Source organism: Scatophagus argus, chromosome 2, assembly GCF_020382885.2.
Source record: "Scatophagus argus isolate fScaArg1 chromosome 2, fScaArg1.pri, whole genome shotgun sequence".
In the NCBI taxonomy this organism is placed as follows: domain Eukaryota; kingdom Metazoa; phylum Chordata; class Actinopteri; family Scatophagidae; genus Scatophagus; species Scatophagus argus.
The window spans coordinates 16,515,987-16,541,205 of record NC_058494.1 but is presented as its reverse complement, the minus strand read 5'-3'; the positions used below and the strand labels follow the sequence as shown (position 1 = coordinate 16,541,205).

The 25,219-nt window shown below is 40.5% G+C and overlaps 2 protein-coding genes and 1 long non-coding RNA gene across 6 annotated transcripts in view; 1 reads left to right on the top strand and 2 right to left on the bottom strand.

The window, feature by feature from the left end:
- Window positions 1–163: 163 nt before the first annotated feature.
- Window positions 164–7,748, bottom strand: LOC124072722 (choline transporter-like protein 1). Of its 2 annotated transcripts, none has more exons than XM_046414338.1 (16): window positions 7,466–7,748; window positions 7,152–7,238; window positions 6,386–6,528; window positions 5,714–5,850; window positions 5,518–5,611; window positions 5,147–5,310; window positions 4,424–4,513; window positions 4,094–4,236; window positions 3,470–3,656; window positions 2,703–2,865; window positions 2,439–2,595; window positions 2,224–2,307; window positions 1,970–2,107; window positions 1,632–1,868; window positions 717–791; window positions 164–482 (listed from the first exon to the last, which is right to left on the bottom strand). In XM_046414338.1, the coding sequence occupies exons 1-16, from the start codon at window positions 7,487–7,489 to the stop codon at window positions 474–476; spliced, it is 1,932 nt and encodes a 643-aa protein (XP_046270294.1). In that variant the 5' UTR covers window positions 7,490–7,748; the 3' UTR covers window positions 164–473. The 2 variants fall into 2 exon arrangements, with proteins under 2 accessions (XP_046270294.1, XP_046270303.1); XM_046414347.1 differs by lacking the exon at window positions 7,466–7,748 and adding an exon at window positions 7,319–7,450.
- Window positions 7,749–9,047: 1,299 nt separating this feature from the next.
- Window positions 9,048–25,219, top strand: part of dlc1 (DLC1 Rho GTPase activating protein) — an 84,716-nt gene continuing 68,544 nt past the window's right edge. Inside the window, exons 1-6 of one of the 3 annotated variants that reach the window (XM_046414294.1) lie at window positions 9,048–9,273; window positions 9,615–9,772; window positions 10,934–11,124; window positions 16,638–18,546; window positions 24,039–24,173; window positions 24,455–24,568. In XM_046414294.1, the coding sequence (XP_046270250.1) occupies window positions 16,702–18,546; window positions 24,039–24,173; window positions 24,455–24,568 (2,094 nt within the window). In that variant the 5' untranslated portion in view covers window positions 9,048–9,273; window positions 9,615–9,772; window positions 10,934–11,124; window positions 16,638–16,701. Of the gene's footprint in view, window positions 9,274–9,614; window positions 9,773–10,933; window positions 11,125–15,534; window positions 15,670–16,637; window positions 18,547–23,746; window positions 23,911–24,038; window positions 24,174–24,454; window positions 24,569–25,219 lie in introns of those variants that run through there. The other 2 variants (XM_046414300.1, XM_046414309.1) reach the window with 2 other exon arrangements.
- LOC124072716 lies at window positions 15,555–18,766 on the bottom strand. Its single transcript, XR_006845584.1, has 3 exons — window positions 18,671–18,766; window positions 18,311–18,421; window positions 15,555–15,654 (listed from the first exon to the last, which is right to left on the bottom strand). It is a non-coding gene; the product is annotated as an uncharacterized LOC124072716 (long non-coding RNA).

The following is a 25,219-nucleotide window of genomic DNA, read 5'->3' as shown; positions in this document are numbered from 1 at the left end:
TTTGGTGGAAAAAGGAGGACCTACTTTATACTGGGCATGAGGTCCTAATGTATATTTGAGTACATAAGGAGTAATAAAACAACTGGAACAGCCTGACAAAACACATTTAGTTATCACATAAAAAATTGACACCAATCTCAAAAAACAACAAAAGAAAAAAAGATGTTATTATATTTAGTTATTTTATTTAAAAGCTAATAAAAGAGAAAAAGTTCACACGTCTTATTAACAGCAAAGAACAAATCAAATTGAGATTTTGCGATATTACTATTATTGTCAAGCCCTCTTTAGCAAAAATAAAAAAAATAAACAACAGTGCTTATTTAGCTGAAGTTATGTGTAGCTTCCTCATGAAGGTCCCTGCTGTCTTACTCATTTCACTGGAACGAAATGTTGGTGAAGTCTGAGTTATACTCAGAGGTATCATCAATGGCTTTGGCAGTTTTTCTGATGTTTGGTTAAGCAACAGTCCTTTAATGTGCCTGCAAAGGAAAAAAAGGATAACGATTTACTCACCTTCACAACCTCAAAACACGTGTATGGAAATCACACACAAACTAGTGATTAGTTTATTTAAAGGGGGTAACAAACAGGAAAACAGTTACTGTATTTTTTGCAGTGTTTCACAAGAATGTTCTGAGTTTACTTTCCAGGGAGAATGAAAAAGTTAAGAAACAGCACACAGTAGAGAAGATTGCAAAGATTTTCCAACTCACCATGGCCGTCATCTCTTGCTTATTTCCATCTCCTGACTTAAACAGACCCTTGTTTTTACAGTTCTCAACAAATTCCTGGGAAGGGAAAGACAATGTTATACATCAGTCATTATACCCTAATTTTATTTCTTATTTATTGTTAAAACCTAACGTCGTCTGATTCTTTATCATAACCCTTTTATTCTTAAGACAAAACTAGTTCTTTACTTTACTAGTTCAGAAATATTCAACAAATCAATAAAGGCAAATATGCAAAATCAGAGTTGCTACATATTCATGTATGAATTTACAGAAAAAGTTTCCCAGTATTACTATACATGATGTTGCGTGTACCTTTGTGGGATTTGACCATTAGTTGTCAACAACCATAAAATGAAACTTGAGGGTTTCGTTCACAAATTTGTTACGAAAAGAAGAATTTGACTCCTCTGAGGTTTAGGTCCACCATCAGAAACCAGCAGACAAATGTAGACGTGAAACAATTAGAGAATATTCACAGAACAACTGCCGTAAACTTGTCTGCGACAGCCATTAAAACCAAAAAAGTTTTTTTTTCTCAAGCAAGAATGCTCCATAAAATTATGCGAGGCAGTAAAAGGGATGTGACAATCACAGAGACATTAGACAAGAGAATATTATACCCCCAAAGATGATACTGCGTGGAAACCGGCATAAAAGGAGCAAAGGAGAATTTTTTCATAAGTTTCCACTGAAAAATGCTGTGGAAACTGTTGTGCTAAAGTATGTAAAGAAATATCAAAAATCATAAAACAAACCTCTCTGTGAATTGGCATGAAAGAAAATATTAAGTATGAGGCCCCAGAAACACAAAATGCATCATAAACTCTAATTACAGAGGCAGAAAAAAAAAATTTGTTACATCAGTTATCCTTTTTGTACAAACGATCTTCTCACCATTAAGGCCTTGTCCATGTAATACTCGCGTCCAGGGCTGCCATCATTGTACTTTGTGTCCACAGCGAAGCACAGGAAGAGAACATCGACCACATTCTCATAGACAGACAGGAAGCAGTGAGCCACCAGATAGGCAAACAGACAGACGATGAAGAGAGGCAGGACCCACACAGTGTACTCTCTCTGATAGTTCAGAGCCAAGACGCCAGCCAAAGCTGTGCAAGAGACTACAAGCACCTGAAAGTGTACATACATAATTAGAAAACATTATGGACCATTTGGTTTGGAGCATTATCTCACATAAAAAATATACTCCAGAATATTTTTCCGTGTGGTACCTTTCCCAAAAAGAGGATAAAGTCGCCCACACTGTTGATGGCGGCCACTCGGAGGGCGTTCTCCACCAGGATGAGGAAAGCGTCACAGGCAGAGGTGCAGAAATTCGTGCCGTTGATGGCTGTTGCAGTGTAAGCATTCTGCAATAATGTGGAATAATAATAGTAATGAGCATGTATACTGTTAATAAAGGGGGTCTTGTTTCTTGAACGCAGTAAGCTAGATCTCCTTCCTTCACCAGCCTTAAATGACTTACCTGATTTAAGTACGCCAGACACTTCTCAAGACACCACAAACAGCAGACACAGGCTTTCAGCATGCAACGAGCAATGGCGTTTTCCTGTGAGACATAAAAATATTCACAGCTTTACAGACTTCATTTAAATGTGATAAAAAATACTGACACAAGACCATAATAACATTTTTGAGTTAGTTGGATTTTAAAATAAATGTTGCTGCATCACAGCTCACCCTTCCTTTGAGCTGGCTGTGGATATATGTTAGGATGAGACGAGGGATCTTAACAAGCGTGATGATGAAGGAGCCTTTGGCCAGAGTCCCCAGATGGTAGCGGATGGTTCGTAAAATGGAGGAGAGGATGGGAGTAGCTGGCATCTGGGACTTATCCCTTAAGATACATGGAATAAGGACATAATTGAAATTATCATTAAACATGACAGCAAAGACAATGTTAATGTTCCATGTGATAAGGAAAAATTATCTTCTGTTACTTACTTTGTGAAGTAGTAGGTGACCACAGCCCCAGCAATGGTCATCTGCTGGAAGGCAAGAATGAACTCAGTGATCCAGATGAGTCCCACAACATGGTACCACACCAAGTACTGGGGAGACCCCTGCATTTCATATTCAACCACACCTCTGTTCACCACTGGTGTTCCTGTGAGGGAATGCGAGCATGAGTTTGGGTCGTGTGTTTTACAGGTCAGTCGGTGTGATTTTACATAAGAGCTAAAACATTTGTATCTCCATGCTTCGCTCTACATCTGCTTGATATTTACGAGAATCCTACCTGAAAACAAGAGCAGTAAATCCTACTGTGTGACTGGGTGAACCAACTACCTTAGATGGACGTCAGTGTTTGCCAAATTTAATAAAATCACTATTTGTATTCCACGGCAAGGGTCACGGGGTCAAACAAGTCAAGAATGTCATTTGACAAGTACTCTTTTTTTTTTCCTCACTGCATCTGCAATTATGTTAGTTACGATTAACAAGATTAACTATATTTTTATGTTCACAGTACTACACACACACAAATAGTTCACATAAAGCAAAAAAAATTGGATGTTTTGACTTAAATTGCTGTGGCCCTTTTGTTTCAAATATTACTTTGCTGGAAGCGGAAAAAAAAGTAGGGCATGAAGAAAGATGTTGTTGTTTGACTGTGTCCTCCCACATCATGAAATTGGCACGAGATTCTAAACGTGGGAGTTAATCTGACCAGCATCTACATGAATAAAGTGCCAATACTTTGTCCTCACCTGAAGCCCCGAGAAAGAGAAGCACGGCGATCCAGTAGACCCAGAAGAGCATGAGGCAGACGAAGGTCCAGACAGGCTGCAGGACCAGCAGGGGAAGCTGGATGAACACTTTACCAGCCACATGGAACAAGGAGATGGTGAGAGCCACGCGCTTCCTCATGATGAACATCACAATCAGGAGAATGACCTGGAGAGTAAGACAAAGACCAGTGAGCTAAGAAAATCACTAAAATGAGCCTTACAGTTGGAATTAAATCCATCCATTTTCTATACTCAGTCACAGGGCCGACACACAAAGACAGACAACCATACACGCACACACTCACACTTAGGGGCAATGTAGAGTAGCCAACTAACCTAAAGTGCATGTTTCTGGGACTGTGGGAGGAGGCCGGAGATGAAAATCCACGCAAGCAAAGGGAGAACAGGCAAACTCCACACAGAAGGGCCCAGACTGGGATTTGAGTCTGGAACCCCGTTGCCGTGAGGCGACAGTGCTAACCACTGCACCATTGTGTGGAATTTAACCAAAACACAGAAACCCTTTTTTTCCAAAAACTGGCTGTTCCTAAATAAAACTATGAGAACTACATGCACACACTGTACCTGTGCACTCATACATACCATGAAAATTGTAGAAACAATTGCACACACTAGCAGGGCATTAACATTGTCGGAGGCCACTTCTTTCCCAAACACTGATAAGGTGCCATTATCAAGGGCCTTCCTGTGGTCCGCATAAAGCCACCACAGGACTCCTGTCCCTACTGCAAGAGAGCAAAGCAGAAACAAGCTCAGATATAAATTGAACCTAAAAACATGTGTTGTTGTTTTTTTTATCAGCACAATTTAACTGCTCAGGATTTATTTTAAACCTGAACAGATTTTAAAAAAGTTAATTAAGCAGGTAGGGCATTTGAGTGCTAGCACATGTGGGCTGCTTTTGGAAGTTACCTATAGAGCCGATGATCACTAAGGCTGTTAGAATCCACAACAGCACTTTGGAGATGTAACGTATGACAACCATCATGATTATGGACAGAGCTGAGAGAAAACACAGTGCATCATGTGAGTATAAAACACCACTGAAGTGGGAAAAAGTTGCATTCAGCTGTTCACTGCATGGTTTGATAAAATATTGGTTTATCTCAAATATAAATAAAATACTAAATACCAAAAAAAAAAAAAACTGAATTATGAAAAGTAATTAAGCCATGGGTTTGCATTTAATTTTAATCGGTATGTGAATGAGAAAAGCCTAGATGCCTCATGGAAGGAAAATGTCCTCTTATGAATCTTGCAATCTTGGCTGTACCGCAGATCAAATAGTTAAGACCAAAGACGTATAAACCAGTTAAAACAGGAAGGGAGTTAGAACGGCCCTTAAATTTCCTCCTGTAGGCTGAACTTCAGTGGATACAATAACTGTGACCACTCACACACTTCCTGTTATTTTAACGACAAAAATAGCTTTGCCTTTGCTAAAGTTGCTCTTGTTCTGATTCCCTGCGAGCAATTATGGCTGTGCAGCGCTAGCAGCAGGGAGAAAAAAAACCAAACAAACAAAAACAAAACAAAACAAAACATTGGTAGTTTGTCACTGGACGAAAATAAATCATCATTCATCAAAAATATCCACATGCGCTATTGCAAACCAGACTTAACAATGCGTTATACCGAAAGCCAGCACACAAAGGCCCACGATAACCCCCTTGCTTTCCATCACTCCTGTGACGAGCCGGCGCAGCAAAGTGTTGTCACTGACAAATGTGACGGCTGCCTGAGCAAAGTCAACATAGCAGTCGAGATTCACAGGAACACATCGGTGAAGCACTGGCTTACTACAAACATAAAGAAGAGGAGGGATTCAGTTATTTTCAATGGACAGCCCTTCAAACAGGGAACTACGGCATACATCTATGAATAGATATACAGTCTACGTTATTTAATTAGTCCTCTTTGTTATTGTAATGAATGAATGGTGGTCACTTTCCCAGTAATAAGCAAATTTCTTGTTTAGACTGAACCTAAATGATATGCTCGATTACCTTCTTAAAACAGGGAGTTTGGGACATTTGGTGTTTCTTTCTGAATGGCTTGTGTATCTGGCAGGAAAAATATCATAGGAGCAGAGACGAGATCCTGTAAAAAAAAAGATTACAGAATACAGTGTTACACAAACAGCTAAAACCTCTGCCATAATTGACCAAACTGTTAATACACTCATTGGTGCTGCTTTCTCACCATTAGTTTCAGCAAACCTCCTTAACTCTATGTAGTCCTTCAGTTCAGAAGTAGGACATTCGGAGACACACAGGGCAACAGACTCGACCTTCCTCTCAATGATGTCAAGATTGCAAGGATCCAGAAAGAAAACATACCTGATAGGAAAGAAAAATTGGAATTTCAGATTGACTGTTTGGTACTGCCACAACCTTCTCTCTGAAATAAGAAATTATTTTCCCTTTAACAAGATATCAGTATTTTGCAGTTACTATGCCTGTTAGGACTGCTCTGTCTGGGCAAAAACTGGAAGACGGTGACACCTGAAAAACCCTCACAGGCAATCAGCCATTCAATAAAGCATGAACTATTGTTTCAGTAAAACTGGGCCTACAGGCTCCATGCTGATGTCAAGCTTCAGCCCAAAAGGGAGAATATAATCAATTGTGGCTCACTGATTAGAATCACATGATGCAGTCCTTCCATGCAAACAAATAATGCCAGATACCTTTCATTCTACAGAGGGCAAAAAGCATGCTACTTTAATATACTGAATCTATTAAATGAGAAAAACTCAGCAAATACATATAGGACAGTATGGATGCAACGTATTTAGAAAACAAGAAAATCATGAATTTGATGCAAATTAAAGTGCATGTCACATATTCGTTCACTTTCAACAATCAGACTAACTTGTTTTTTGTCATGTCCTTGCCACTGAAGGGTACTCCAGGGATCTCTGAGTTATTCTGGCCACAGGTGTTTCCATAGCTGTCGTATCCTGAGATAAACCTGGAGGTGGCTCCTGTGGCGATGGGATAGCCACAAACACAGGCCTACAGATGACAAAGATCAGAGCAGATCAGGCTAACATGGGGTTTGGTGCCATTTCTATGATAAAACTATAGTAACTATAATAAATACAGCATAATCCAACCCAGTCTTGCTATGCAGTACTTCATTAATGTTATAATGTCCAGTTTCTGTTTCAGACAGGTGTTGATTGAAGCTTACAGCCATTTTGGTGGATGTAGTTTATGGTGATGTTGAATTAATTTGTGTTACACTAACTGGTACTTTCTAATTATTTGTCCACCTCATTTACACCATTTAAGGGGGGCACTGATATTTTACACACACCTGTCAGTATAACACAATGTAATTTAACAGCAACACAAACTCCAAATTTACTAAGAAGTTGAATAAACACTTCAACCAAACCTGCTTTTAATGCAGGGCTGTTATGCGAAGGTTAGCAGCTATCAGTATTAAAGAGTTATTCGATAATGAACAATAATAATAAAATAAAATGCAAATTTAAAAAAAAAAACACTTTTAGCGCTCAAAAACGTTTAAAACTTTCAAAATCAAATACCGTAACTGTGGGGAAATACCGCAAAGCTCTTCTGGGTGGAGCTAATAAAACTGGGTGCATACGCCCTGTGAACTGAGAACTTACCATCCCAATACAGAACAACGTGAATACGATTAGCCATGGAATATCAGTGCAGCTGCGCTCCTCAAGCGGAGTCCACTCACTTTTGCTCTGCAAATGCATAAAGAACAGAAGATGTCACAAGACACTTAGTTCCGTTTATGTGGGTACTGCTACGCCGCAGTACCCACCCTGCTTCCCCTGAAGCCAGCAGGCCAAATGAGCTTGTGGGTGTACTGCCGAAGAAATGGCGTTGTCTCAAACTCCTCTGCGCATTAACCGCAAGATACAAGTTTTTTTAAGCCACAACAACGCTCGTTGTATCTTAGTCAACTTACCTCTTTGCCGTTAAAACATCCCATCGCACCCGAAAACACAACTCCAACGAGCAAAACGAAAGTAAAATGTAACTTGCTTTTTCTTTGGTTAAAATCTCCCTGATCAGTCCCTTTCCTCCTATAGCCGTCTCTTCTCTTTAACCCATGCAAGAATACGAAGAAAAAATTGTTAACGCCTTGTTTATTTCTAACACTCTCTCCATTTTCTGTTGAGTGAAAGCGGAAGATGTTTTTATGCTGCCTTCACACCTATCGGAAATATTTCCTTCTTGCTACAGGTCCTTCTTCTTCTTTTGACGCTTAATGGCGGATGGCAATGGTGCATTACCGCCGCCAACTGATATGGAGTGTGCATCAAAATGGCAACAAACAAACAAAAAACAAACAAACAAAAAAACCCCAAAACAACAGCAAAAAACTATATCTATATTCTCTTAATTAGACCGGATATTGCAAGATAACGTAATAGGATATTATAACAAACGTCTACTGAGCTCTTCCTTAAAATGTCTATTAGGTCAAACTGAACTTTTACTTCCCTAAGACTTTTAATTAACTTTATTCTTTCTGTCCCATATTTCTTACATTGGACTATTGGTTTCCTCCTGTTCACAACTACCCGTAGCGTGTTTCCCCATTCTGTATAATGTGCTGTTTAGGTAAGCATGTCCCAGCCAAGTGTTGATATTGACCTTTCATATTCCCTATTTCTCTCTGCATTCCTGACTTCTCCCGCTTTCTTTTGAATTCTATAAAACCGTCCTTTCCTCTCTTCTTTTCAGGGCAGAGGATGTTGCTGATGTTATGTTAAGCCCTTCGAGACAAACTGCTTGTAAAAATGGGATATACAAATAAAGTTGACTTGACTTGACTTGACTTGACTTTTGTCACCTTTCCTTCATTTTATTCTTTATAATGCTCTTTACTTCAGTGTTTTATGAATCTGCACATAGTTTGATGTAGCTGTAGTAATTGTTTGAATCTGAATTGCAAATAAAGCTCTTGTCCTGGTTCTTTTTCTCTAATATAGTGAAATCTACTGTTGCATTAGGATGAATCCAGGGTGGTGGTGCTGGCGACGGCACTGTTGGACTGATGTTTAAATGATCTATTTTTAATTCAGATGCTCTCTGTACTGTCCATGGAAAACTCTTTTCCTCCCTCCTATCCACTTCCCAGGCTTTAATATAGTGTGTGTGGTGTGGTCTTGACTGTGGCCCTTTAAATTAATCCAATAATTTAATAATAGCTGTGTTCTACTTGCGTCTGGAGGCATTTCTCCCACCGCAATTTGTAATGATGCAATTGTTTTAACATCCCTCTTCCGGGTATTGCCGGCTACTTGATGATTGACGGATTAAGATGCTACTATATCAAAGCCTATGATTATAATGCAGTAAGGATATCATAGGATACAATAGGCTACATGTATAGCAGGAAGACCTTCTCAGAATTATTGTGCATGTAAATTACATCACGAATATCAAATGAGAGACCGCAAATACACAACAAAACGTTGTTTTCTAAGTGAGCTACAAGCCCAACTTAGAAAGTTACGAGGTGCCTTGAAAGTAGCATACCGATGTAAGGGTGGAGTTCTTTTGATAAGCACGCGTGTAGAGTTTGGCGCCGTTCGGTGGGATAACGAGATAACCCTCATGAAACAACTGCGAACATAACACAACATGTGGCCAGGCTCGTCTCTCGCAGTGTCAGGAAGTGTTGTTATAAAGCTTAACTGAGCAATTTAACCTTATTCAGGCTGAACTGTCAGGTCACCCACGTACAGTCAATGCCCACCCAGAAATGTGAGTAAAGATTACCTTCAGGTTCATAGACTGTGTTTTTCTCAGCTTATTCTAAGTTCTTCATGTTTTGCCAGTTTGAGGGGCACTAACCTGGAACACACAATTTAGGCGAGTTTTACGTGCATTTCATTTGAGTGTGTTGACTGAGCCAATAGTGTGCTCAGAATAAGTTAAATAATATAAATAAATAAATCTGACCAGCGGGCGCTTATCTACGGCAACCCACATTAATAAATATGAAGTTTTGTCGCAGTCACTAGTCTATGTCGTGTTATGCTATGTTGTAATAATCTCCCGCCCCCATCAAATGCTAATTTTCATTACTCATTACAAACACTCAGAGAGCCGTGCAGCTGGGGCCCTGCTGGTCTTGCTCATCTTGTGCAGGGTCACTTGAGTGCGGATTCCCCCCTGAAAACCCTCCCTCCTCCTGCTGCTGCAGCCCCGCCAGCTGAAGAGTCTACACACACACACACACACTGTGACCTGCCTGCATCAGGTAGGATCATACGAGAGACCCACACATTTAGTGCAAAGACAAAGGTTAGTGACGTGGACCTGTTGCACCTTTGAGTATCTTATTGGCCCACTGATATTTCTGATTAAATTTCTGAAATAAAGGCTGCCCCTTGTACATCACTATTCCTTAATCTTATTTTTCAAAAAGGCATCACCCTTTGCCTATTTTTCAAGAGGTTTCTTCCCTTACTGAAGGTTTCCTGACCTGCACACTCCCTGAGCGGGCTGTAATGTTTTCTGAAGAAGTGGTGTCTTACGTCTTACGAACAAGAGCACATGTTGGGAGGTTACGTTTGGAAGCAGAATGCAAACTAACATAGAGCGGAAACACACAGTAACTGTTCAGAGCTCCCCCTCATCAAATGATGAAACAGCTCCTGGCTCGTCATCTCCTGATTTGCAGTCTCAAGTATTTCCTGCTAATGATGCTGTGGCAACGGTGTCCAAGGACAACACGTTTTCCTGGATTTGTACTGGAAGAGCTGATGCCAGCGCAGCATATGTTAAGCAGAATCCTGGGTGTGGGGATGTAGTACGTCACTGTTCTGGCTCTCACAGGGACTGGTACAAGCTCAAGAAACATTTCTCATACACAACAAGACAAGACCATAAATATTATCTGTCACTGTCCTCAGATACTTTCAAGATTCAAGCTGTTATAAAATGGCAACGGCAAGCTCTGCAAGCTCTAATAAAATTCCAAATGGCAAATAATTTTGAATGTCAGTGTTGCACCTAATCTTTTTCTTTGTGACTCGCTCAGAGTTGTTTTCTTATTCATATGGGATATCTCAAAAAACAGTGCAAATATGAATATGAGTTTTGATGTTTAAAAAAAAGTTAAAAACAAGAGCAAAGTTAAACATCTGAATATCTGAGTGTGAGAACATGTGAGAAGCTCAGGTGCAGGTGTTTATAGGCTTATGGGGCATTTGTTTGAGTCACAGATGAATTCCAGCTGTTGTTACCACCCAGCCATGCTTTGATCCTTATGGATCTGTCTCTTTGAGGTGCAGGTCGATTGTCTGAACAAAACATGCACTGCATCTCCTTAGTGTTTTCCTGACTTGTGTCCCATTTTAAGAATCGGTATCTTTTTGTCCTTATTCGCCTGTCAACCAACTTTCCATTGCTGTGAAAGCTGGTAGGACATGCGCTACACAACTGCTCCTCTATTGTGAAGACCTGGAAGGAGGGCAGGCTACACTTCTAACTCAAGGATACCATTCATAAAAAGGGAGAGACAAGAGATAAGTCTCCTGGAGGACAAAGATCCAGGATGTCTGGAATAAGGCACGAACAGCCAGAGAACCACGACAAAGTTGAAAAGAGGTGAGAACAATTTCAAGTTTTTGATGGCTTTCTTCTTTTGGAGTTTTGGTTCATGTCTTCTTGTTCAAGACAAGGTCACATTCAGGGATTCACTGTTTTTTCACAAGCAGAATTTTCCAGGACATTGAAGGCTCCAGTTTTGGTGTTGTCAAGGTCTTGTTTGGAATAGCATATTAGTATCCTATAAGTTAATAAGAGTATTAACAGGATTTTGGTGTGATGGTTTTTTGTTGAATATACACAATGTGGAAAAACTAATCAGAGCCTTAACAGTATAACTGCATTTTTATGGGAATTATCCCTAATAGGTTTGGCCAACACAAATAAAGTGACAGTGATTCACGATGTTTAATTGTCTAAAATGGCAGTGTCCCCTTTGGTGTGTCACTGCCGGTCCTCAAGGCCTTTTAACCAGTGTTATAAAAACAAAGAACAGATGGTACACAGTAAACACCGATGGGACTTTGTCAGTGTGCTAATCAGTATTTTCCACTGTCGTCATAAACATGTAGGGCCTGTATTATTATTTAATTGACGCATCAAGCGAAGTCTTGCAGTATACGGACATACACAACCAAACCACCCACACACACAAATGCAGTATACAATGTTCTCTCTTGTCTCTTGCACATGTGTGTGCACACACACACACACACACGGATTCTCTTGCAAGAAGGTTAGTTAGATTATTTTAGCCCGGAGATTGTTATGGTCTGTGTCCTCAATAACTTGTACTTCCTGTTCCCACGGTTAACAGCCACTCAATAACCCATGATCGGTGGCCAAGGGCCCCTCTGTTTCTCCCACAACGCCTTCTTGTGTTTAGACCCACGCAAACAAATCAAGTTAAAATCCACAGATGATTAAATCCGTTTTTTAAAATTAAAATAGCAATACAGCGATCAACTGACTTCCTAAATGCTTTTAAGTTGCATCATCGACATTTTGATGTCTCATTCAGCAATACTGCAGTTGCTCAAGTTCTCACCCAGTCCTCAAACGCTGTTATTTAAACCAGCATGACTCTTGGCTTTTGAGTTGTTAACCACAGGGCATAGCAAGTGACAGGAAAGGATTGCAATGATCTTGGTGTGGTTTGTCAGTGTTATTTTTAGATCTTCAGTTGAGATTCTGCTATTCTGTTTAGTTTTCTTTTTTGTGTAAATGGAGCCAAGATCCGTTTTTACAACTTCGCATAGCTGCTAGTCAAGTACAGTAGAAAATGGTTATTTAAAGAAGCCTTAAAAATGGTGCAAGAAAATCTTACAGTCAAAGCAGTCTTTGTGTATGCAAGGACTTATAATGACTCAGTTATAGGAGGGACAGAGGGTTTTTTTTTCTCCCCAAGCGTCACCTACTTTTTCCTACATGGGCAAACACTGTGTGTTCTTCAATGCCCATGATTTAGACTGGCTTATTTTTCCAATAATAAACTATATCAGTGAGGAATGTGTGGCTGTTTCCTTTGGGCCCTCACTGCTCCACTTAAGAAGTCGAGGGGTTGAACAGTGGGAGATTATAGGGTGAATCATGAATAGGTCTTTCTTTACCATGTATGCGACCGCTCTAGACATGTGACCAACGATGCTGCATGCCTGTGAGAGTGTTCATGCTCGTCCTCAGTGATGTCGGCCTGTGACAGTGACTCCTTTTATACAGAATGTATTCCAAAATATACTGCACACATACCAGCATAAATTGTGAGTTCAGTTCAGATTATCTCTGTTTTGTGAAAACATAGTCAATGGCTTTGTAGAATGAGTGGAAAATTTTTCTCTGAATGAATAGTTTTTAGCCCCTCTCCAGGCATGGCTCTAGGGGCTCTGTCTGTCTGGGTCCACCTCTTTGGCTCAGACTGTAATATCTTAACAACTTTCGGATGGCTTAAATTTAGTTTAGACAATCACGTCCCCCTCAGGATGAATTGTATTAACTTTAGTGATCCCTTGACCTTTCCTCTAGTGCCACCATCAACATTTTAGTTTGTCTAAAATTGTGGTTTATGATTCAATATCTGTACAATGATAATATGCCGTCATGTATACTCAAACGACATATTAATATTCTCATCAGCCTTAGTTCTACTTTTGTGTTTAGTACCAGTTAGCAAATGTTGCCATGCTTAACTTTGATGTTGAACATAGTAAACATTACATACCTGAAAGCACTGCTGCGCCTCACTGAGATGATAGCATGGTCTGTTCAAGCTACATTTTGTTTTACTTCTGCAATTTCAATGCTTCACTACTCAGCTGACACACAAACGAACATTAATAGACATTGCTTATGGGCTTCTAGTCTTGCACATGTTGTTGACTGAACATGTGTTTGTCACAGTGTTACTGAAGGATCAGATTATGACGTAGAGCAGCTGCCCTGTGGCTGTCCAGGATGTCTGGATTGGCAAGGGGGAGGCGTAGCCTTTAAATTATAGGCCTGTGTTGGATGGCCAAAGGAGGTAATGAGTGGATAGCCTGAGTCATGCTCTGTGTCGGCCTCTGCACTTCAATCACCATCCATATCCATATGGAGGCTACTGTGACCCGAAAGATCTGCATTTTGTTACACTGCACTCAACGTAACCACAGAGAGCATCATGTGACATGCTGCAGAGGAGTCTTGTTGAACTTGGATTCTTCCCCTTGAGTACAAACATCTGTGTCCCTGGAGAGCTGGCTTCAACAGCAGTGTACAGTTTCCCAGCGAGGCCCCTAAGAAAAGACTCATCCCAAGACTGCTCACATCTGGATGACCCAGAGGTTAAGGCTGGGGTTGCAGGAATACTTGGAGGGGGCTTTATTCCAGTTCTGTCTCGCACTCGTGTTGTCTCTTTTGCTTTGTCACATGTTATGCTATGTTCATGCAACTGACTATACTGAGAAAACAATCTAGATTTGGTCAGCTTGAGTTTGCAAAATTAGGTGATCTTATGTGCTATTGTGTTATGTAGGTTGAGTGTTATGTTAGTGTTATGAATTTATATAGTGCATTTTTCATGCTAACGTAAACCAGGCGGCTTAGGGGCCCTTGAAGTTTTAGAAGGGAAATCGGCTCTGCAAATCGAAGTCTGTCAAATATTGTATTTGTTTTACAACTCCTGCCTCAATCAAACTTTAAAGACATAATTAACATTTGTTTTAGATTGTTTCTCTGACATCAAGTGTAAATATCCATGGCTTCTTTGCCTTTTCTTTCCCCCGAGTGCCTCTGACAAATGACTATATTAGGAAGTGAGTTACTGGCATGTGGGTGCTTTAATGTTTTTTCTTCCATTAGGTCCACTTTCAAACAAGCATATGAGCTTGACAGCACGTTCAACATTGTCCCCATTGACACGCCACATTTAAAATTTGATTTATATTTTACAGATACTCTTGTAGAATATTGTAAAAGAAATGCATTCTCAAAGTGGATCTGTAAGGATATCATGCTTTGCTTCATGCCTTCCTTAGTCCCCACATGTTTGTTTAAGAATGCTTGTAGAGTTACAAGATGACAAATTTCTAAAAAAGCATACCTCAGAAATAACTGCCAAAACATTAGAGCAATCTCTCTTGGCCCAGAGCCACAGGTCTTACGAGGCAGCCTGTCTGTTATTAATCAAAGCCAACTGGTGGGAGCCTTGCCCAGCTTAGTGTAATAGCAAGCAAAGGCAGAATGAAGAAAAAGTCCACTAAGAAGAGAAAAGAGACAGGCTTTAAGAGAAGGAGTGGAGAGGAAGTTTCTGAAACAGTGAAGAACAAAAGTACATTGGAGCAGGGTGGAGTGAATAAATGCATGTAGTGTGCTGGGTAAGTTGTGAGACGGGGGATGGGGCTCCTAGGATGTGACTCAGTCTCCCTGTCAAAACCAGCAGGGAGGGGACCTGATGAGAAAAGGGATAGAACGGAGGAGAGCAGGGGTGGAGTGGGGGAAAGAAAACCCGGCCCCTCTTACACCACCCCGACTCTCCGGCATTCAGCGTCAGCAAAAACCTTAATGTGATCAAGATGGAAGTTGTCTTTGGACTTTTCACTGCTCCCCCGGCTTTCTGCCTGCTTTGGGGGCTTCTCCGCCTTTCCGACAGTTTTACATCGGAGATACTGATTGGAGTCCAGAAAATGGCTTGCAGAAACCTAGACTAGGAGCTGCTTACAAAATAAAACAGATGTCAAGTCACTTGGAAAGAGATGGATTCATATTTCCCAAGCGTGGACGCATTGTTTTTGCTGGATGAATGAAAAGGCAATCTCTCTGGATAACTTCACTACAAACAAATAACGGATCTATAACATATTTGTTGCATTCTCACCTTGTGTTTAATATTGTACGTATAGCTACTGGATTATGTTGTAAAAAAAAACTGATTAATCACTGGAAAATTTATTGCATCTTGAGATAACTCTTGAGTGTCGGTTTGGCTGTTGGTCCAAGAACAAATAGGAGCAGCTGCCTTGGTAAATTTATTGCAACTTCCCCGTTTAAATAATAACCAGGTGCAGGTTCATGCCAGTGGATGCAGATGGCACTTGGTACCATCCAGCTCTTCTCCTGAGGAAACAAAAGGTGAAAATTGAGATTAAACACCTGTCTCCAAATTTTAGATTAATTTTACTGCTTAAGAAACTGTTTCATGTATTAGATAAGAAGCAACACTATATCATGTGCTGCTTCAAGTGCAAAATATTTGTTTGATTTTCCAACTATGACTATAACTATGTACTGAAATGATTACAAGTCTCTTGTTTTCAGTCACTTGGAGTACCATAAAGGAGGCATATCCAGGATGTCCTATCAATTGCATCTATTCTTACTCTTCTGTCTCTCTCTTTTATTTTAAAATATAGCAGTTGTACAGCTTGAATTGAGCACAGCCAGCATATTGAATTCTTGTGTTTCTTGTACATTGTGACCTAGATCATCAGGAAAAAACATAGAGCACATTGTAGAACTTGGTTTGATTCATGTGATAGGACTCACAGTATTTATTATGGTAACGCTGGCTTGTTGTAGTGCATGGGTAGATACAGAATGACAGTTAACCAACACCCTGAATTTTTCAGACCAATTTTGCACTGTTTAAGTAAATGCATATGGAAGGTTTGTAGTGTAAATTTGACCAGATGGTTTGGTTACAGTTTACTTAAAAAGTAAACAAGGGACATCTACATTTATCTTCATGATTATCTTGATGTTTTAGAATTCGGGCAGCTTTATTGGCTTTACTCTTGGAAGCTTCTTAACACTTCATGCAAAAACAACTGCTCCAGATCAAATATGTTCAATATAGTTGGCATGATGTAATTTAAAATGTGGATACCATCATCTCACACAGACCCAGCAGAGTTTATACTTTCCAGGAAACTGCGAATGCAATGTAATTACTTCCCTCTTGAACATCCACTCACTACTCCCGAACTGTTTACTTTAAAAGTGAAACATTATTTACCATATTGTCAACTGCACGTTCAGTTACTGTAAACTAGGGAATACTGGCTGTTTCTTAACCCCTTTTCTCTACTTGATTGCTACAGATCTGGTTCTCCATTTTCAACTACCGCCAAAAGCAGCTGTATGGGATAGCACCGGCTGTTGACCATGCCAGTGGCCATACGGAAAAGAAGTTGGGAGGAGCACGTGACTCATGCTTCAGGACTACAATACAGCTTTGATGATCTGGATCTGGTCTGTTGTCATGGAGTGGACAGTGAGGGACCTTGGATGGGTGCAGGGGCTTCCAAACAAGGTCGGCGGACGAGATGTGCTTCCATGCCAGAGGGCTGCCACCAACTGCCCACAGAGGACCTTGCTCGGATACTTGAGGTGACAGCTGCTGGCGTGAATGATTATACTGAATCAGCTGACATTCCCCAAAGGGCCTCTGAATCAGAGTATTTCCAAACCACAAACATTGGGAATTCTGGAGAGTCTCACTGGAACTCAAACCGAGGGATTTCTTTTGCAAGTATTTCTTGTGCAATTGATAGCAGCAGTCCCAGTGAGAAAACTATAAATGATGAAGGTGAAGTTGGCACAGAGAGTAGCCAGAGTCACGACATCTGCAATGACGATAATGTCTTTAAAAGTCCGCATATCTCCCGTGAAGAGCAACAATGCATCTCTATCTCTTCAAACAATAGGCCTTCACTGTCTGAATCCGCTGGTGAACAGCCTGGCAAACTTCCAAATCATCAGGAAACAAAGGAGAGCCATACAGAGGGTTACAGCAGACCTCCTGAAATCTCTGAGGCCACACTAAACCAGTTCTCTGCCGCTGAACTGGAACCTCAAACTGACCTCCTAGATGTAGAGGAAGGGGAGACTTCCACCACGAGCCGTTCTGATGCAAGGGTAGCCTTACTTGCTGGTGTGCTGAGCAGTTCAGTTAATATGATGGAGAGTGGTGATATAATGTCACAGGCTGACAAAACTTTGGAACCAGTTGTGACTTTGGTTGTAGAAGAGGTTTGTGACAAAGGAGTAACTGACAGCTGGATTGCAGATTCTGCTGACAGGTTGGATGGATTAAATGTCCCACAAACTCTAAATGAAAAAACAGGACTTAAACCTCACTCAAGGGACATCCAAGGAGGAGAGCAAGATCATCATGACTGCCCTGGTATATTGGAACAGACTTATGGTTGTGAAATATCCTGCCAGAAATTGTTGGAACAGCATAATGTTGAAATGACAGCAATGAACGGGCCTCAGGGAGAGGAAAGTGCACAAGCAGAAAGCAGCGAGAAGGCAGCAGATATCAGGTATGGGCCAAACACATCCTCTGATATTTGTTTCGAAGATCAATGCTGCTCTGTGACAGTTGAAAAACTGAATACAGGATATTCAGAAGAAAACCCCATACAGTCAAACATTACTCAGTGTGTGGACCAGTATCTGGCAATGGCCTCCCCCATTGGTCAACCAACAGAAAACCCAGATGAAAGCGTCGTCTCCAAAGAGTTTGCTTGCTGCGAAGATCAAACCCTAGCTCAGCAGCTGGAAAATAGCTATTCAAAACTGAATCCTATCCCAGAAGTTAGCCACGTTGAGCCAGATGACACCCCTATACTGGATCCTCAAAGGAACTCAGATTTCACCCAAAAACCAGATATTCAGCGCTCCCACATGGATGATAAACATGCAGCTACTGAACAGCACACGAAAAACCTGCCAGCATCCTCTGCAGAGGTCTGCGATGGGCTCTCACCAGAGGGACTCCATGGTAACCAGAAGGCCTCTGGTTGTTACTTAAGTGAGTCACCTGCCTCTGAGGTGGCAGATGGTCAGAGGGAACACCACACACCAGCAGCTGCAGTCTCTAGGATGGAGGAGACACAGACGGTTATTTACAATGACATGCGACTTGCCAGCCCAGTTTTAGATGGAAGGAATGAACCTGAGGATCAGAAAGAGGACAATGTGGTCAGAGTGCGCATGAGAAAGGTAAGGCTATATTTAATCTAGTCGCAGAAGGAATGCATCAGATCATGACTGATATTGCTTTAAATTCATTTTGTCCCAAGTGCCCTGAAAATAAGTAATTTTTCAAAATTAAGCTGACACTTACTGGGCATAAACGGCCTACAAATAATTTTTGTCCCACACTCTGGCAAATGTATCGGAAAACAATGACTTCACTCTCACATGCTTACAGTTTTGTGTGTGTGTGTGTGTGTGTGTGTGTTGGGGGGGGGGTTCTGTGAAATGTTTTACTCTTTCTCAACTGCTCATTGCAAAACAAGGTCCTATAAGGGCATGGAAAACTATGAACATGGAGGGGGTTGGAAACTAAAGTAATCTCTGCGGTGAAAGCCTTAAACTACTTTTCCAGCCAATAGTGTATGTTTTACTATTTACACTGTGCTCGCCAGCATGCTTGTTAGGTACAGTAAAGTGCCAAAAACGTTGGGCTTGTTGAAGCAAAGCAATGGCCTGAGAACTGACACAGTATTTTTTCATTATTAGCAGTTGGAGTGTTGGCCTTTTTGGAATGAGAACAAGAAATCCATTATTTACAGTGCAGGATATGCGCACTGAGCAGGCGTATTGTTTAGACCATGTTGTGGAAAGTTAAATTCTTGTGATATGTTGTTGTTGTTGTACAAGAACAACACTGACTCTTCGTATACTCTCTTAGTGTAAAGATCCTATGCTTGAGTTGTTTTCTGAGTTGTGTCTTTGTACAGGGTTAATGTTAGGTTTATTAAAAATTAGGGTGCATTTATAAGTGTTATATAAACATTTATTAAGTGTAATGCAGTTGTAAGCAGCTCTAAGCACATTTTTTACACTATGTGCATTGTTTTCCAACAATTGCATTTTTTCTATAGACATGTATTATTATGAAAGTGTATTTATGAACAGTTATAGTTGTTGACAAATACATTAATAAACAAATATCTGATTTCAGATCTATTATAGTGTATTATGAACTTTTTATTAAATGTTTTTATACTGCTTATGAATTATTATACAGGTTACCAAGTGTTACTAAAATTATTTGTTTGCTGATGACTGTTGTGTGTTGCTGCTTTCACAGTGGGGAGGCCAAGGAACATTGAAATTTGCATTCCTACATTAACAAAAAACAAAAACAAAAATGTCTGTCTGTAAATATCAAAGTTTAGTCCTGTTAATCATTAATCCCTGTACGTCAGGATAGTTTTTTTTTAGGTTAATTTGTTCCTTGTGATTTGATATTGATCAGATTAGGTGTCCAACATCAGCAATGTTGTGTGGATGAGTGTGTGTTATGTTTTGAAGCAATGAGACGCAGTTGATTCAATGTGACAATAGGTGACATTAGTGATGACTTGTGGAATTGTTTGGTCGTGTTTTGTTGCAGACTGTGTTTTTGACTTGCCCTAATATACACTCAGTACACCTGCTAAAACTAATACAGTGTAACACAGCAGTCCTGCAGTAAATCCTACCTTCACTGGCGCTTTAATGTTTTATAGAGGTGTTGATTCAAGCTAATGATCATTTCGGAGGCTGTAGTTAGTGATGCTGTTAAATTGCGTTCGGTGGTTCTAATAGATGTTTCTGTCATTTTGTCCTCCCCTTTTACATCATTTAGGGTACACTAAATAACAAACACTTCTCTGTGTAATTCAGTACAAAAACAGAACATAATAATCTCCATGGAGGTGGGATTTATTGCAGGACTGTTTTAGTCTTATCCAGGTATATCTAATAAACCAGCAATTGAGTGCATTTACAGTGTAGTAACTCCATATGTCTAACGTGTTATGTCATGATGTTGTTAATACAGACTACAGAAAATACAGCCATTGTCTTTTAACCTTGAATGTGAAGCCTAGTACCAGCTGTAATGCCTAGTAACGTACGTGACCTGTCAGTATTTTCTCCATGCATTATACACTGATGCAGTGGTTGTATTTGTGTTCCTGAAAAGCTTCTGACTTGTGTAATCCCAGAGATTTTCCTGCATTATGACAGTTATAATACTGTTCAGGGTTGTTTCAGCATAAATTCCATGTTTACATAGATGCTTTGGAGGCTCTCTTAGTCACAACCAGTGTTGATGTCACCCATTCAGCTGCCAAAAATGAGAGATCATAGTCCAATATAGAGACATGGAAAACCAGTGCCGTATTTATAACCACTGGCTCTAGTTTCAATCTTAGGTTAACTTTAAACCTTTGGATTAAATGTCTGAAGAAGAAAAAAATGCCCTCTGGAACTCGAAAAGACAAGTTTAGCCATTAAAGTGGAAGGCACCAAAGGCAATTCATCCACCATATGGTGATGGTTCGCCTTCTCTCTAACTGCACCACAGGGTTTTCACCATGGGGTGTATTCATGTGCTGTATGAAGCCAGTTTACAAAGAAAATGTGCTATAGGGAAGGTCATGAGAACATAAAGAAAATTAGTTAGCAAACTTACCATTATCATCCCCAAGAGAGTTAACATATTATCTTTAGCATAAAGAAAAGGAAGGCAAGGTTGTTGAATAAATAAAATTACTCAGCTGATCTCAGAGTGGACAATGCCAACAACATAATCTCTTGAATAATCTCTGAAAAGATATTACACCAACTAATGATTATGTTCCCAGTGAACCATGGTGTCTTTCCAGATTCAGCTTGTAAAATGAACCCATCTGGTTTGCATAACGACTTCAGATTAACCTGATATTGAGCTTTGTTACTGTGTTTATTTGTTTTAGCAACAAGACTTTATCCTGACCTCAGGGCCAAACTGGCTCAACTGTCGTTTATCTGACAGCAGACTCGGCCACATCATCGTCTCAGTGTTCTCTTTGTCTCTCTCTCTGCCTTTCTGTCCTGTTTTTTGTGAAATTAAATGCTTATTTTTGGTCTCTTTATGAATAAGACACCCACATTAAACACAGTGTATGGACAGTATTTTGATGGATAATTGCCTGCTCTCTATGTATAGTTTGCCAGAGAAAGACACAGTTAAACGGACAGGTCTGAGAACTGGGATGCAGAACACCGGCTGTAAGAGGGGGTTGAGAAAGAGGATAAGAAAAGACGAAGGAGGGAGTCTAAGAGTTCAAATAGTGTGGGAACTGTCTCCCATCTCAAAAAACAGGAAGTTGAGTGGAATGTAACAGAAGCCTCAAAAGATGGGAAAGAGAGAAAAGGAACCTTCTGAGAACACCCAAACCACCAGAATGCCCCCTAAAAAACTTTGTCTCGCTGAGGAGCCTGCACTGCACTTGTTTTTACTCTGCCGTTTTGTGGTTGTTATTGCCATCTTGAGCCTTTTGTTCATTCAGTGAGGCCTCGTAAAGATGTCATTGTTTTACCACGATACAATGTTTCATTGTGATACTTTGCCAAGGAGAAAGAACGTTGCGATGTGTGCTGCCACGAGCTAGGAATGCCAATGAATGCATCAATATGAGACACATTTCCATGAGGCACTCGGCCCTCGATGTCTATTTGCTTTGTCAGCAAACCCAGTAGGAACTGCTTTTGACAGGCTAACGGGGCACTAACTGGAAAATAAATGTAGGCGCTAGTCACAAGACATTATTAGGGATGGGAGCCAGGCACAGGGTTGGAGCTGTAGCTTGTTGATCACAATTCTGATTCTATCCAGGATCCATAAGCCAGCTGGCCTCACGCACATTAGCATTAGTCACACCTCAGATCATATGAATTCTGTCATCACAACACACCCATTGTAAACTTAACTCAAACAAGATCAAATCCTATTACCCGTCACTTCACTGGATATGATTAATGATTTATATAAAGAACATAATTTATCCTGCATAGATTTCTCTCTGGTGTAACATACCTAAGAGCAGATAGCATATGAAAACCAGGCTCACGTTCAACATGTTCACATGCCTCTACACTGTAGCTGTGCACAAACATCTAATCGCAGTGGCTGTGTGTCCAATGAGCTCACCCTCATAAAGTATTTAAGAGGGTCTGTTGGTGCAGATTGTGACAAGGTTTGTTTTGGGACTAACAAGGCAGATGTGTGATGTAGTTTTTTGGAGTTGTTCTCAGCAGAGAAGCTCAGACAGAGAGCCACACCCGGAGCCAAGATATAACACAGAGGCAGGGGGGAAATGAACACATATACTGCATTTAAAAACTCCAGAAAGGGATTTTACAAGTTTTGAACTTTAGATAAGGGCTTATATTGCATAAAAAATAAGACTGAGAGGTAGCAACCAAGGACAGTCTTTGGTGGAGTATGAATGAGTGTTTAGCTTGTCTTGCTGGAGACACACCACAGGAGGTCAGTGTCAGACCTGTTATCACAGTGTTAGACCAGATAATTGAACAATGCTGATGAAAAAACTGAAGAGATAATATTTAGTCTTGTAGTCATGTAATTAAAAATTGACCAGTGATGATATAGAAGTTATAAGTGTGGAAAAGGCAGAAGAAACAACTAACGCCAAAAAGGAAAAGGATGTAGAAGAGCAGAGGGTGAAAGTGTCAGGATAAGTGTTATCAGCAGCAGTCAAAAAGGAAGAAAAGAGAAGTAAGGAGCACAGAAAGAAGGATGAGCACAGTTTACAGAACAGAGCTCCTTGATTCTTTGGGCCTGGAGGGACAAGAGCCAAAGTTTGTCTGAATGTGGAAAAGCTAAATTAATTTGCTGACTAAAAATGTTTAGAGATTTTACAGCAATGTGCTAGTGTTAGTACAAGTATCGGTTGTAAGTTTGATGTAATTGATGGTTGTAAAAAAAAATATTAGTATTAGTGTTTTTATTAGGATGATGTTATATTATGGAGCAAGATCATTTGGATCATTTGGATCATTTGATGCAGACAACAGTAAAGTCAAGAACTAACAGGGAGGGTTGAGGTGAGCTAATTCTAATTCTTTCAAAGCCAACTAGTCAGTAAGCAGTACTGTCATGCCCTGCTGGTCAACAAGCAGGCAAGAAACTAAATCTATAAAATCTGTGACTTGCTGGTTCTCTTCTTCATTTCTGCATTCTCATAAGCATTTTTCAATTCATCTTCCCACCTTAGGGTAGAGTATTTTAATATAGGCTCTTGTCATTTCCAGTGGAATCCTTTGATCACCTTCCCCATCCTATTATAATTGAGGAGGGAGGCAAATGGTAAATGAACTGCATTTATATGGCACTATTCTTCCTTAACAGATAAAGCACTGTCCAGTTTGCCTCCCATTCACCCACTCAGTCAGATGAGTCAGATGATCCACAGCAGTGGCAGAGCTATGAACTGGCCTAGCCACCAGGAACAGTTTGGGACTCAGTGTCAAGGAACACATGGACAGAAGGAGCCCTCAGATTTAACCACGAACCCTGAGATTAAGGTTTATCTGAGTCATACTTTCCAATGAGGGGTCACAAGTAACATGCTTATGTTAGGTAATAGTGTGTCATTTTTGAGCCCAGTTCAACGACAATATATATTCTGTCTCTTATTTGTCTCTTTATTCAGCGTGAACATGCTCGTCTGGACTCAATGGTGTTGCTACTGATGAAGCTGGACCAGTTGGACCAGGAAATTGAAAATGCCCTCAGTACCACCTCCCCTATGGACAGCACTGCGACACTTCAGCGACGACAACTCCTGGTAAACATTTGCACTTTAGCTTGCTGGGTTTGACTGCAGATTCTTCTGAAATTATTTAAAGTTGCTGTGAATGAATGACCTTGATTTATTCATTCATGTCATCCCTCACCTGCTGTCGTCATATATGCCCTTTAGGAACAGCAGTGTCTACAGACACTGGACAGACACATTCATCTGCTGATGAACTGGGCTGTGTGCTTTGCATTTGTCTACTATGCTCTTGATAACCTTTTGCGTCAGTGTAATACCTCTACTGTCATCTTGGTCTTTTACCTGTGCAGGAGTATGATTCAGGGTCTGTGCTAGCAGCATCACAAAACCCTCCAAATCCACACATTCCTGCTGCCTCCACCTCAGTACCTACACAAGCCCTGGGAGCAAAACCGAAGAGCGGGGTAAGTCAGGAGTTTCTCTTGCGTCCATGTTTAACAATTGAAATAATCTGCATAGTTTTTTAATTGAACGTAGAGCTACTGATAAACAGCTACAATAAAACACTTGTTTTTCTCTTGGGTCGTAGCTGTACAAAAGTTTAAATAAGAGCAACAAACACAGAGGGCATACACACATGTGCAAACACAGACACACACTCGTAGTGAATCTCCCAATTGTAGGAATGTCACCCACCTCTTAGGGCTTAGCCAAGCAGACGTTAAAGCTCTATAATTAGCTAGTTCCAAAGATGTAGACCGCCTCTCCCCAACAAAGGGGTCAGAAGGGGGGTCTGGGGGTGAAAAGCCAGGGCAGGGAGGAGTGGAGGGGGGACACGCTTCAAGTGAGACATGCATCTTCAAACCCCTTGCTTGCTCACTTAATGACTTTGTCAGCCTTGCTTTGCCATTTCCTTCAGAACAAGGTCAAAACGAGCAAGGCCAGTAGCTAGCAGTCTGAGCACTCAAGCAGTTTCACAAAAAGTTTCAGAGGAAAAAAAATGATGCTACTTTATCTTGAGATGTAGTGATACAAAATGGGATAATCATAAATTCCAGACAGGATGTTTCTGTTGCAAAACAGTCCTCATATCTAACTGGAAGAAAACACTGCTA

Excerpts from the sequence above, each read along its gene's own strand:
- LOC124072722 (XM_046414338.1), bottom strand. The coding sequence starts at position 7,489 with ATGGGATGTTTTAACGGCAAAGAG. Across the intron at positions 5,311-5,517 it reads AAACTCCCTGTTTTAAGAAG|TAAGCCAGTGCTTCACCGAT; the intron begins GTAATCGAGCAT and ends TTATGTTTGTAG. Across the intron at positions 3,657-4,093 it reads TTGTTTCTACAATTTTCATG|GTCATTCTCCTGATTGTGAT; the intron begins GTATGTATGAGT and ends CTTACTCTCCAG.